Here is an 11,506-nt window from a genome sequence, read left to right as displayed (position 1 = left end):
ATGACCATGGGCGCTTCCATTGCTCCGGGACTTTTCCAGTGACGTCACTGAGTGGGTACGGCTTCCTGGGCCAAAGCTCAATAACAAACAACATGGCGTGCAATGCACCATTAGTTTACATTACAAGAAAACCGGTCGTCGTCAGGAGTTTATTGTATTGCCCCAGGCTGCACAAATGGATTTTATACAAAGAAGGAAGAAGTACATTCCATAGGCTGCCACTAAAGGATGAGAAGCTGCTCAAAGTCCAGTCTGGATGCCTGGTTCAATACAAAACATTGGATTTGAAGCTAGGATCTGTTCCCACAATATTCGATTTCTCAACGTATGCAGTCGGGAACACCGACCGTCCCAGCACGTCGGCCGTGCAAGACAATGACGGTGTCAACAAACGTGAAGTTCGAGCCACCAACCGAGTTGCTTCAGCTGCCGAGAGAGAGGTAAATATTGCAGCACTACCAGATTACTAGCTCACACATGTATTTACTGACACAGTGTGACCTTATTAATTAACGCAATCGCGTCCAAACTAAATGGTAGCTATTATTATGACGTACAATAGAGAATTGGGGGTGTTCTATAGCTCAACTAATTAAACTGGCATACACACGCTCATCTGTCGAAAACAGCCCTAAAAAGGCTAGTATTGCTATTGATGGATGGTATTGCAGGACCCAGAGCGCACGGAGCACAGAGCGGACAGCAGATAACGGAATTGCAGTTGTATTGCTTATAGATTATCAGAACATTTCAAAGGGGACACAGCCCCATTGGATATTAACCTATGGATTAACTACATCATCGTTTTAATGCCATTGAAGACCAGTTTAGACCAGACAATGAGGAAGGTAAGCCGTTAGCCTGGCGTATGTTAGTACCTAGGCGCCACTTGTTTTGATGTACGTTTTTGTGGATAACCTCGCGAGTTTGTATCTTTCAGTGTTGAGGTGGGCAACCGTTAGATTCTGTGTCCTCCTTGCGATCATAAACTATGTGTTGGATGTGCGGCTAGGATAAGTAATAAGGGAGCTAGGAGTGATTTTCGGTGCAGTAATAGGTTAGCATTTTCGCTCCGGGGCTAATTCAGAGGCTCACTGTTAGCATTGTGTTTTTTAAATTTTTTTATTCCGGATCGTATGCCACTCTATTCGACCGAATCGGTTCATAAGCATTGGCCATGGGATGCCTGGTAACTGTAGATGCTTCCACATCAATGTCATCTCCCGACGAATAGTCAAATTCATCGTTCAAAACGTCGATCTCATTGCAAAATTCCTCCATCGCTGCCATATCTGCTACGTTGTGTTGACTTCTGGTGGAGCGAAAACACAGCCAGTGACGTCACCATTTGGGACTCCCCTAATGGCGGCGGCCTGGTCCCGGAATTCCCCACCCGGCCGGCGGATAATTAATTTTCATGATATTACAATAAATATTACGATCAATATCCATTGTAAAATGAATAAACTACCGGAATATTATAACTGTAATTGGTGTTTCCTTTCCCCTTTAAGAGAGGGATCACGTTTTGTTCAGCCGAGTTAACTAATTAGAGGGGTGTCGCACCACAGCTGTGAGAACTCAGCAATCAGGTGTCCATTTAGGTAGCTCTTTCTTTGAGCGTCAGCTTCAGCGTCAGACAGCCGAAGACCGACAAAGACATTGGAGTCCTGCGGGAGTAAGACCGACAAAGACATTGGAGTCCTGCGGGAGTCACGAGGGTGGCAAAGAGGAGGCAAATCCTACTCTGATTGAGCTAAGTATTGCTGGTGTCTTATTTTTCTTTTCTTTAGCTTTCTAGCCCCTCATTCATCACTCAAGCTCAACCTTGACAAGACTGAACTGCTTTTCCTTCCGGGAAAGATTGTCCCACTCTTGACCGACTATCAACATCGGCACCTCTGTTGTTCCTCCCCGACTCAGACTGCAAGGAATCTGGGTGTGATCCTAGATAACAACCTGTCCTTCACTCTGCAAACATCGCTGCTACAACCCGCTGCTGCAGATACACGCTTTACAACATCAGCAGGATACGTCCCCAGCTGACCCAGAAAGCCACGCAGGTTCTGGTCCAGGCTCTCGTCAGCTCACGCCTAGACTACTGCAACTCCCTCCTTGCTGGTCTACCTGCATGTGCTATCCGACCTCTGCCAGCTCATCCAGAATGCAGCGGCTCGTCTGGTCTTCAACCTTCCTAAATTCTCCCACACCACACGCCGCTCCCTCCACTGGCTTCCGGTAACTGCTAGAATCCACTTCAAGACAATGGTACTTGCGTACCATGCTGCGAATGGATCTGGCCCTTCCTACATCCAGGACATGGTTAAAACCGTACACCCCAGCACGTGCACTCCGCTTTGCATCAACCAAACGGCTCGCTGCACCCTCGCTGCGAAGGGGACCCAGTTCCCATCAGCAAAAACACGTGGGTTTGCTATCCTGGCTCCAAAATGGTGGAATGAGCTCCCCATTGACATCAGGACAGCAGATAGTTTACACACCTTCCGGCGCAAACTGAAAACTCATCTCTTTCGACTCCACTTCGAGCGATAGAACTATTAACAAAGCACTTTTATACTAATAAAGGACTGGCTTATCTAAAGCCAGTTGAGTAGCACTTGAAATGTTTTTGCTCTATGAAACCTGATGTACTTATATGATTCTGTTTTCTTCAAGTTTGTATTTGGTTGGTCGAACTCACTTATTGTACGGCGCTTTGGATAAAAGCGTCAGCTAAATGTAATGAAGCAGCCCAGATAAAACTCTTTCTTCATTGTTTGTTGTGTATTCAGTCAAGCGGGTCGAAGTTACAAAGCACTTCACAATCTTATTAATCGGCCTAAATGTACCTTACCAGTGCAGTATCTGTAGAAAAGCACCGTATTTAAGTTAGCCTTCATAGTAAGGCTGCATTAAAATGTTATAAATTCATCGTGTCCTTTCTACTGTATATGCATATATTCCTGTCATTTGTATTTAATGTTATTGTGTTTATATACTTGTTTCCACACATTTTCACAATTTGGGATGAATGAAGTAATCTATCTATATCTGTCTATCTACCGGTCTGCCTACCTGCCTACCTGCCTAACTAGCCTACTAGTTGTTTTGTTTGGCAAGGTTTTGTCATTGTATTGCTCTTTACCGGCACCTGCAGAGCACAGGACTTTACATTGTAACTTTGACCCGCTTGACTGAATACACAACAAACAATGAAGAAAGAGTTATCTCTGGGCTGCCAGCTGCTCCCCCCGGGATCCGAAAGTGGTGTATAGCCTGTACTTCAACATCAACGAAAGTACTCAATATATGCTGTATTGAACCAATAAACACAAACTATCACTATAACATGATGATGATGGTGATAAAGAATGCATCTAACATTCCGCTGCTCATTATAATAAAAAACAGAGCATTAAACAAACCATCATGCTCATACTTTGAAATCATGCGGAAATGTCGTCATCAGCGTGGTTTCCGAAAAATAACCGAGTGACACGAGAAGATTTTAGCCGAGACCGGCGGAAAATATGTCTCAAAATTCCGTGTGTGTAAAAAGACGATCCACAAGCAGAAATGTGAGATACACAATTTCATCTGTGGAAGCCGTAGTACTGTAAAAAGCACGACCAATCATTTTAGCCGGCCCAGCTAAAATAACTGGATGGCCTACCTGCCTGCCAGCCTTCCATCTGTGCACAAACTTATCTCGTGCCCTCATTGGTCATGTGCGCGTTCGTGTGTGTTGAAGGAGGGGCTCTGTAAGGAAGTGGAAGACTTTTTCCAGCTGTGTATTTTCAAATTCTAGCGCACTCGGAAGTGGTTTCTCCAAAATTACCTACCCCACCTTTTAATGTGTATTGGAGTTTACAGCTTAATAATAAATGATCTCAGTATCTCATAGCTGTTATAGTGCACCTTGCTTGCTGAGAGTCAGAGCTCAGAGTGCTACTGCTTGCTCCATGAAAGTGTCATGTTCATGTGACAGAGTTCATAGCCCCAAAGATAGGCACTGTGGCTTTGATGCCAAGTCCAGGAAGCAGCATGATGGCAACTTTACTGTTACAGACACACTGTCATGTGCGCTCCATCAACAAACATGCTCATATACCGCCCCTTCACCCTTTTTTTACTAGCCAATTCAAGAGGTTGCAGCAGGCCATTTAAAAAAGCAATGCTGCAAGGTATTAACGTCATTGCCCTGTCTCGCGATTGGGTGTGGAGTAAAAGATGCATTTATGAATAGGTTTCTGCTTCCTTCCAGCTCACCTCAACTAACCGTGTGATATAACCTGTGGGTTTCTCATGTTTATATCACGACAGGCAATCAGTGATGGACTCCAGGTCTCGCAGACTTCCTTTCTGTCTGCCCAGCTCAAGGTCGTCCTACACATCGAGTCCAACTGTCTCCTCCTCATCACTGTCCTCCAGCAGGTTGTACAGTAGGGACTCTGTGCTCAATAATGACCGCCTTCCAAGAGCCTCATCGTCTTACAAGACAGACCTTGACCACCAGGTAGGCTGACTGCACATTATTATTATTATTATTATTATTATAATGGAACCATGCATTGTAGTTTCATACACAATGCACACCCACCTCATAACATTTACATACAGAATATATAATTGAATATGGACTACACAACCTGTAAATGTGGCTTCTAGTTTCTTATCATATTCACGGTATGCTTATTAAGAGTTGGCCTTTCAGCTGTCATTGTAGACAACAGCTTTATACTGGGCATGGGTCTGCGACATCCTGCTGTATCTGTGTTTTGCTTAGGGTTTGAGTCTACCTTTCACGTGTATTCCAGAGAGAGGGGGTGTAAGAGTAAGCTCTTTTCTCACAGGTTCCCTCAGGAACATGTTGCAGCAGCTATACAGCATCTCAGAGGTGTAACAGCAGACCCTTTGGAGGTCTATTTATAGGGCACCCTAGATTCCTTGGCACACGTTGTGAGTATTTTAGTCCTGCTGCTCGTCAAGGCCCATCTCAAAAGATAGTGTTACTGTTGGCCTGGGCCCGGTCTAGTTCCTGCTCTTTCTAGAATATTCTAAGCTAGTTGCTAAGACCCAGCCAACCGCTCACTGTCCGATCAGCATGTCACCCCCTCTCGTTTCCTTTTTGTCTCAGGCTGTACTATATGACTAATTGAAAATTAGCCAGAATAATAATAAAATAATCCTTGCTCTTTGATGTTCTGCAGTTGCAGGATTATGAAGTAATCCTTCAAGGCTTTTCCTGGAAACAAGCGGCCATTTTTACATTCAGTGTTTCTTGCCAGCACACCAAACTGTGGAATACATATCCTTCCTCATTGAACATTTCAAAAGCCAATCTTCTGAATGATTAAAACCCTAATTCCTGCGTCCAGGTTAGCATCAGTTTGCAGTCGTCTTCTTTCTCAACCTTTGCTGTGAAACGTTTACAAGATGCGATGAGAAGCAATTTTACAAGTTAACAATCAGAATGGTGTTCCATAGCAACTACTAAAGTACAAGAGAAGTTAACCCTTTTTTGTATTCCATGTGTGAGTACCTACTAATGCTACATGTTTTACTTTCTCTCCTTTTAAAGAGTTCTCGTCTCCTGAGCTCCTCCAGAGACTACAGCAGCTCTGACAGTCGCTCCAGCAGCTGGAAGTTACCCTCCTCCCTGACGTCCTCCAGCAGATCTTATGAGCGCCCCTGGGCTGAATCCTCTCTCAGCAGCAGGAGCAAACTGGTACTGAAGCTGTGGCAAAATACAGTCTGGGTTACATGTTTTCGAAAACATTTGAGTTTATAGGAATATTGTTGAATCAAACACATTTGAAATGTCTGCCTGCTTTTCCCCAGACTGATCCTGAGCCCAGGTTGGGGATGCGCTCCAGTCTGTTGAACGTCACTGATGATGGCGATTCTAAAAGGGCAAAACTGTCGTACAGCAACAGAGGACTGTACACGAGAACTCCCAACACCTCCGTTACAGGATCCACTTATTCCAGCACTGGGCTCAGCAGTGGCAGAGGTACATGATACTAGAGAAGGTCATGAGAAACGCTGTTACCATAATGTACCCCGAGTTGCTGTTGCCTTATCCTTACACAGGTTATTAAGTGGGTAAAAGAACATTTGGAAAACTATAATAAATCCTATTTGTTGGTTCTGAAATGATCTGGCTCTTAACTCAAGTGCTACTGGTGGCATTTGTTGTTAATTTGCTACAAAGCAGACGCAGTACATTTTATATTGATGATATTAGTCGTTTATGAAACGGGGACACATCCTTTTTAATTACCTTACCTTTGGGACGAGATGCTGCTTGAGTTTGTTGTCATTTCAACTCTAGGATTAGGTTGTAGCAGCTATTTACAAACTCAATACCATTACAGTGAGACCTTGCCATTTCTGGATTCAAATATTATAATTCTGATAACTCCCAACAAGAGTGATTTGAAATGAACTCGGCAGACTTCTAAACAGCTTGTCTCTTCTTTTCCCGGCAGGTACATTAGAGAAGGACACTTATGATTCATCGTGGAGCTCGTGCCGTTTACTCTCACGGTCTTCCTCCTCCAATCCCTTGTCCAGGAGAGAGCGAGAGACCAAGAATGACCCCGTTCTCTCAAATTTGGCGGAAAGAAGGAACAGGACCTCTGGATTGACTTCCTCATCATGTAGGCACATGTTGTGATGTTCACAACCTCCAAATGTTTTGTGACATATACTCACACTTCTCTTCCCTCATTTCAGATCAAACGGACAGGATGAGCTCTACATATGCGCAGGGAGCTCGGCCTAAAGAGTCTACCTACACCCCCTCCTTCTCTTCCTCCTCCTACTCCTCCTCAGCTCGAGAAAGCACCCTGAATAGCCACCTCTCAGCTTCCTCCCCCTACCGATCTTCCCCTCTGTTGCGCGAAAGCACCAGAACCCCTTCCCGCTTCTTGAGCAGCTCATCCACCCTCCGCTCATCTCAAGAACCAACGAGAAACCCTGTCCCCTCCTCGAACTCCACCTCCTCACACACCTCCAGGTTCACGACCCACCTGCCCAGACAAGAGGCCCCGCTCCCTGCCAGGACGGCCCCGCTCCCTGCCAGACCGGCCCCTGAAGGTGTTGAGTCAGACAGCCGCAGCTCCACCCGACGCCTTCTGTCCCGCCTCTTTTCACGCCGCTCCAGCCAGGACTCTTCCAGCGGTTCCTCCAGTGTCCGCTCACTCGACGATGACAGCCCGTCCACAGGTGGAGAGTCTGTGGACAGTGAGGAGGGGCCCAGGGTGTCCAGTGTGGAGCCTGCAGCTGGAGGCTCAGAGGGGGGCTTGGGGAGAAACCGCAGAGCAGACCTCGCCCCGATCCAGGAAAACAACGATCGCAGCGCACAGGCTCCGTCCAGAACGACGCAGTGGAGAGAGCCTGGTGTGGGCAGTAGTAACACCAGCAGCAGCGGGGGGGGAGGCAGCAGTTACTCCTGGCTCTCCTCCTCCCTCCGCAGCCGCTGCCCTCCCCTCATCTCCCGCCTTAGGAGACATACTCTGGGGCAAAATGCTCACTCTGCTGCCGGCTCTGAAGAAGGCTACAGCCGTCCGCAGCACCTACTGAGAAGGTGGGACAATCTTGAGCACAAAGTAACACAGGAAGATGAAGATGACGAGGAGGATGAAGATGACGAGGAGGATGAAGATGACGAAGAGGATGAAGGAGCAGTTGGTTTGGAGGCCTTTAATGCAGGTCGTCCCTGCAGACTCCAGGGTGAAACGTTACCTGAACTCGAGGACACGGCAGTCGATGTTCCGCTACACCGCAGAGCGTACGACAACATCTCGTCTCATATGGTAGCTCTGGGAGCTGAGAGCCAGAGGGAGAAACCCACCGCGGATCAGGAGAAGCTGCGAAAGATCAAGGAGAGGTAATGGAGTACTATCTAACTCATACGCATTTCATCTTGTCCACTTAGAATAGGTATTTCAGTTGTCATATGTCACTGTGGCTAACTGCTGTCTTACTAAGAGCTGGATGATATGAATATAGGTTTGTTTTGTATTTTAATTACAGTGATACTGCTTTATCAGGCCCTTTTTTCTTTTTCCAAATTTGCGGAACATTTAAGTCCATTTTGCAGACTCTGGGCTTTAAATCTCCTTAGTTTGTCGGATATTCCGTAGCTTCTCAAGCTAGGCAAAACAGTCTTGGACCAATGATACATTAGTACTGTGTTTCCATCTCTAAGACAACAGAAAACTATTATCCCAAAAACATCAATGTGTTTTTTAAAATGTACATATTCAGTAATTTAGTTACTGTACTTTTTGAAAGTAAATGTTTTTTATATAATAATAAAACATGGGATTTTTCTAGCGCTTTTCCTAATGCTCAAAGACCCTTTACATCAAATCAGAACGGAAACGGTACAAAGAAAATGGATGTATGTAATAGTTACTGTATCATCAGAAGTACTAATCCCCTTCCTGCGACAGACTGCTGCTGGAGGAGTCTGACGATGAGGAAGGCGACCTGTGCCGAATCTGCCAGATGGGGGAGGAGGCAGCCACCAACCCCCTGATCCAGCCCTGCCGCTGCATCGGCAGTCTGCAGTTCGTCCATCAGGACTGCATCAAGAGGTGGCTCCGCTCCAAAATTGGCTCCGGTAAATACCAACCCCTCACTCCGCTGCAGCTTTAACCAAATCTACGTCTTGTCAACAAAGCTGACATGTTTCTGTTTCTGTTAGGCACAAACCTGGAGGCCATTGCAACCTGTGAGCTCTGCAAGGAGAAGCTGCGTTTGAACATTGACAACTTCGACATTCAGGAGTTATACAAGACACATGTGCAGGTGAGTCACCGTTTTACTTCCTGTGGAGATTTGAATTTCACAATTTACCGCAAACAATACATTTCTATTGAAGTAAAACCCGCAAAATGAGAGTAAATTGATGGTATATAAAACAAGAGTTTACTGAAAGCTATTCTCCTTGCTTCACAGTCAGAATATGATGAGTTCATCAGCAGCGGCCTCTACCTGGTGGTGCTGCTGCATTTCTGTGAGCAGAGGTTCTCTGATGTGCTGGGAGCTGTCGATGCAGCTGGGGTGAGAACACACACAAACTCACACACTTACTAGATCCTCCAATAGTTCACTAGCTAGTGCGTCACTACAGTTGATCATATCGTTGTCTGGAAGAACCTCTTCAGACTTCATCCCAGTGTACAGGGATCTTTTAGTCCGTCTAAACCAGGGTTGGGAATCCTTTCTGTTTTCATCTTGGAGGTTTTATTAATAATCTTGAGCTCAGCTTATCTTCAGACTGAGCTATAAAATAATCAAACCTATAAACCTTTTTCAAGCAATACAGTTAAAGAAACGCAATTTTTAAAAGTGTGTGTGAACATTTTATTTACAAAAACATTATTAAATAGCTACATAGCGTCATGTTCAGTTATAATGTTTTCTTTAATATTACAATCCAAATCATGTCCATTACGATCAATACACATAGAACAGCGTTGTGATAAAAGGGCATGTATAGAAATTAGATGCAGAGTGTAAAATCATGAGAAATGGTTTAATAAAGGATTTTAAAAAGTTGCTCACGCTTATTGACTGCGCTCCAACACACATCCCTGAATAAACAGCCGGGCGCAGATTCTACAGAAAATGTTTACTACATTCAAGTGCTTATAGTAAAGTCAAAACTGCCTTAATATAAGATTAAGAAAAATGCAGTGTTTAATTACGATCTGATTCCCAATCAGCTTAAGGCTAATGTATACTACATACTGTAGCTTCTTACACATTGAACACAGATGCTGAGGTCAATGGTTTTATACACAATTGGAAAATGTTTAAATAATGAATTGAAGTGGAATACAAATCTTGAAAATAGAAACTGCTTCCTTCTCTCACCCAGTTATTCAGCCTGGTGAGAATCCTTCATGAACACATGGACAATCTTGAAAGTATGTGGATCAATCATTTCTCTTCTATGCTTATTGTTTGTTGAAAAGTGAGATTCCGTTTGTAATAGTCATCAAGGCTGTAGCATACTGTCAATGATTTACTTTGTTTATCCTTATTATTGTGTGACGACAGATTTTGACTTGATGTGTCTGAATTTCAGTTCCTGGGGAAAGTGACGAGGAGCTGCGAGACAACAGACCGTCTATTGAGTTTTCTGACCTGGACGACGGTCTTGAAGAGGAGTACTAATTATGTGAGTGGTGGATTGAGGGTAAAAAAAGAAGTGGGGCACTCCCTGCCATATGGTAGTTCACCCAGTTTTCACACATGCTTTGAATTTGTTATGTTCATCTGAAATGCATCGGCAGCGAGGAAGGCCAAGTGCTCAGAAGATGCCTCGCCTTTGTTGCAGGTGGCTTTTGCAGATATGCAAACTTGATAAATATTTTTGGTTGACACCACTGTATTTCTGTTTATGAGTGCACTTTATTCAATTGTAATTACATAAAATGCCATTTCTTTTCAACCCTAATGCCACAAGTGCTTTAATGTGTGAATGGAAAAGCACAGATGGACAGCGGTGACACGTGTCGGTCTGATGTTGTTGTGATGACAACTTTTGCGAGAAAATATAAAAAGTGGTGATTTTTCCTTTTATTGTCTGTTTTCCTCTGAGAATATGGTTGAAGAAAAAGAAGAACTTAACCCCATGCAAATAAATGTAATCATTGTTGCGTCAGTGTTTGAAATGCTTTCTGTATGTACAAATGTAGTTCAATTTTGGAAATAAAGATTTAATGCAAACTGCCATTTATGTTTAGTTTCTCTTTATTATCATAAACGGACTGTTGTCTATAAATGTTGCTGGCACAACATGGATATTGAGGTGCTTATTATTAATACATATCTGTAGAGGACTGAAAACTCATTTTTATACTTGTAGTTCAATGTTTTTGATATTAAAGGTCCCATGTCATGGCCATTTCTACTGATCATAATTCCATTTCCATTGTTGAGGAGCAGACAGGGCTTCCGTGTCGGCAATAGAGAACCGCAGTGACGCGTCGTAAAATCCGGAAGTAAACTTCTTCCGGTTCCTTCGTGAAAAACCAATGCAAATTCTCCGTAGGATTTTGGAAAATAGCTCGAAATAAGGTCTGTGGTTGACACACATTTAAAGGGAAATGGAAACACTTTTCAAACTGCTTTCCATGCGACAATATTACCATTAGGAAATGTATTTATCTAGTCTATTTCCAATGTAAACGATCGAGATACGCGAATTTACTTTTTGAAATACGTGCCTAATGACCATGGGCGCTTCCATTGCTCCGGGACTTTTCCAGTGACGTCACTGAGTGGGTACGGCTTCCTGGGCCAAAGCTCAATAACAAACAACATGGCGTGCAATGCACCAGTAGTTTACATTACAAGAAAACGGTCGTCGTCAGGAGTTTATTGTATTGCCCCAGGCTGCACAAATGGATTTTATACAAAGAAGGAAGAAGTACATTTCCATAGGCTGCCACTAAAGGATGAGAAGCTGCTCAAAGTCCAGTCT

At 44.1% G+C, this 11,506-nt stretch overlaps 1 protein-coding gene across 1 annotated transcript; it reads left to right on the top strand.

The window, feature by feature from the left end:
- Positions 1-4,152: 4,152 nt before the first annotated feature.
- Positions 4,153-10,755, top strand: LOC117465825 (E3 ubiquitin-protein ligase MARCHF7-like). Its single transcript, XM_034108866.2, has 10 exons — positions 4,153-4,516; positions 5,582-5,728; positions 5,842-6,013; positions 6,492-6,662; positions 6,739-7,894; positions 8,463-8,632; positions 8,717-8,820; positions 8,971-9,075; positions 9,896-9,944; positions 10,106-10,755. The coding sequence occupies exons 1-10, from the start codon at positions 4,334-4,336 to the stop codon at positions 10,192-10,194; spliced, it is 2,346 nt and encodes a 781-aa protein (XP_033964757.1). The 5' UTR covers positions 4,153-4,333; the 3' UTR covers positions 10,195-10,755.
- The last annotated feature ends 751 nt before the right edge of the window (positions 10,756-11,506 follow it).

Source organism: Pseudochaenichthys georgianus, chromosome 3 (assembly GCF_902827115.2).
Source record: "Pseudochaenichthys georgianus chromosome 3, fPseGeo1.2, whole genome shotgun sequence".
In the NCBI taxonomy this organism is placed as follows: domain Eukaryota; kingdom Metazoa; phylum Chordata; class Actinopteri; order Perciformes; family Channichthyidae; genus Pseudochaenichthys; species Pseudochaenichthys georgianus.
The sequence above is the reverse complement of the archived record's forward strand: the minus strand, read 5'-3'. Positions and strand labels throughout refer to the sequence as shown.

Excerpts from the sequence above, each read along its gene's own strand:
- LOC117465825 (XM_034108866.2), top strand. The coding sequence starts at position 4,334 with ATGGACTCCAGGTCTCGCAGACTTCCTTTCTGTCTGCCCAGCTCAAGG. Across the intron at positions 9,076-9,895 it reads GAGCTGTCGATGCAGCTGGG|TTATTCAGCCTGGTGAGAAT; the intron begins GTGAGAACACAC and ends TCTCTCACCCAG. Across the intron at positions 9,945-10,105 it reads ACACATGGACAATCTTGAAA|TTCCTGGGGAAAGTGACGAG; the intron begins GTATGTGGATCA and ends TCTGAATTTCAG.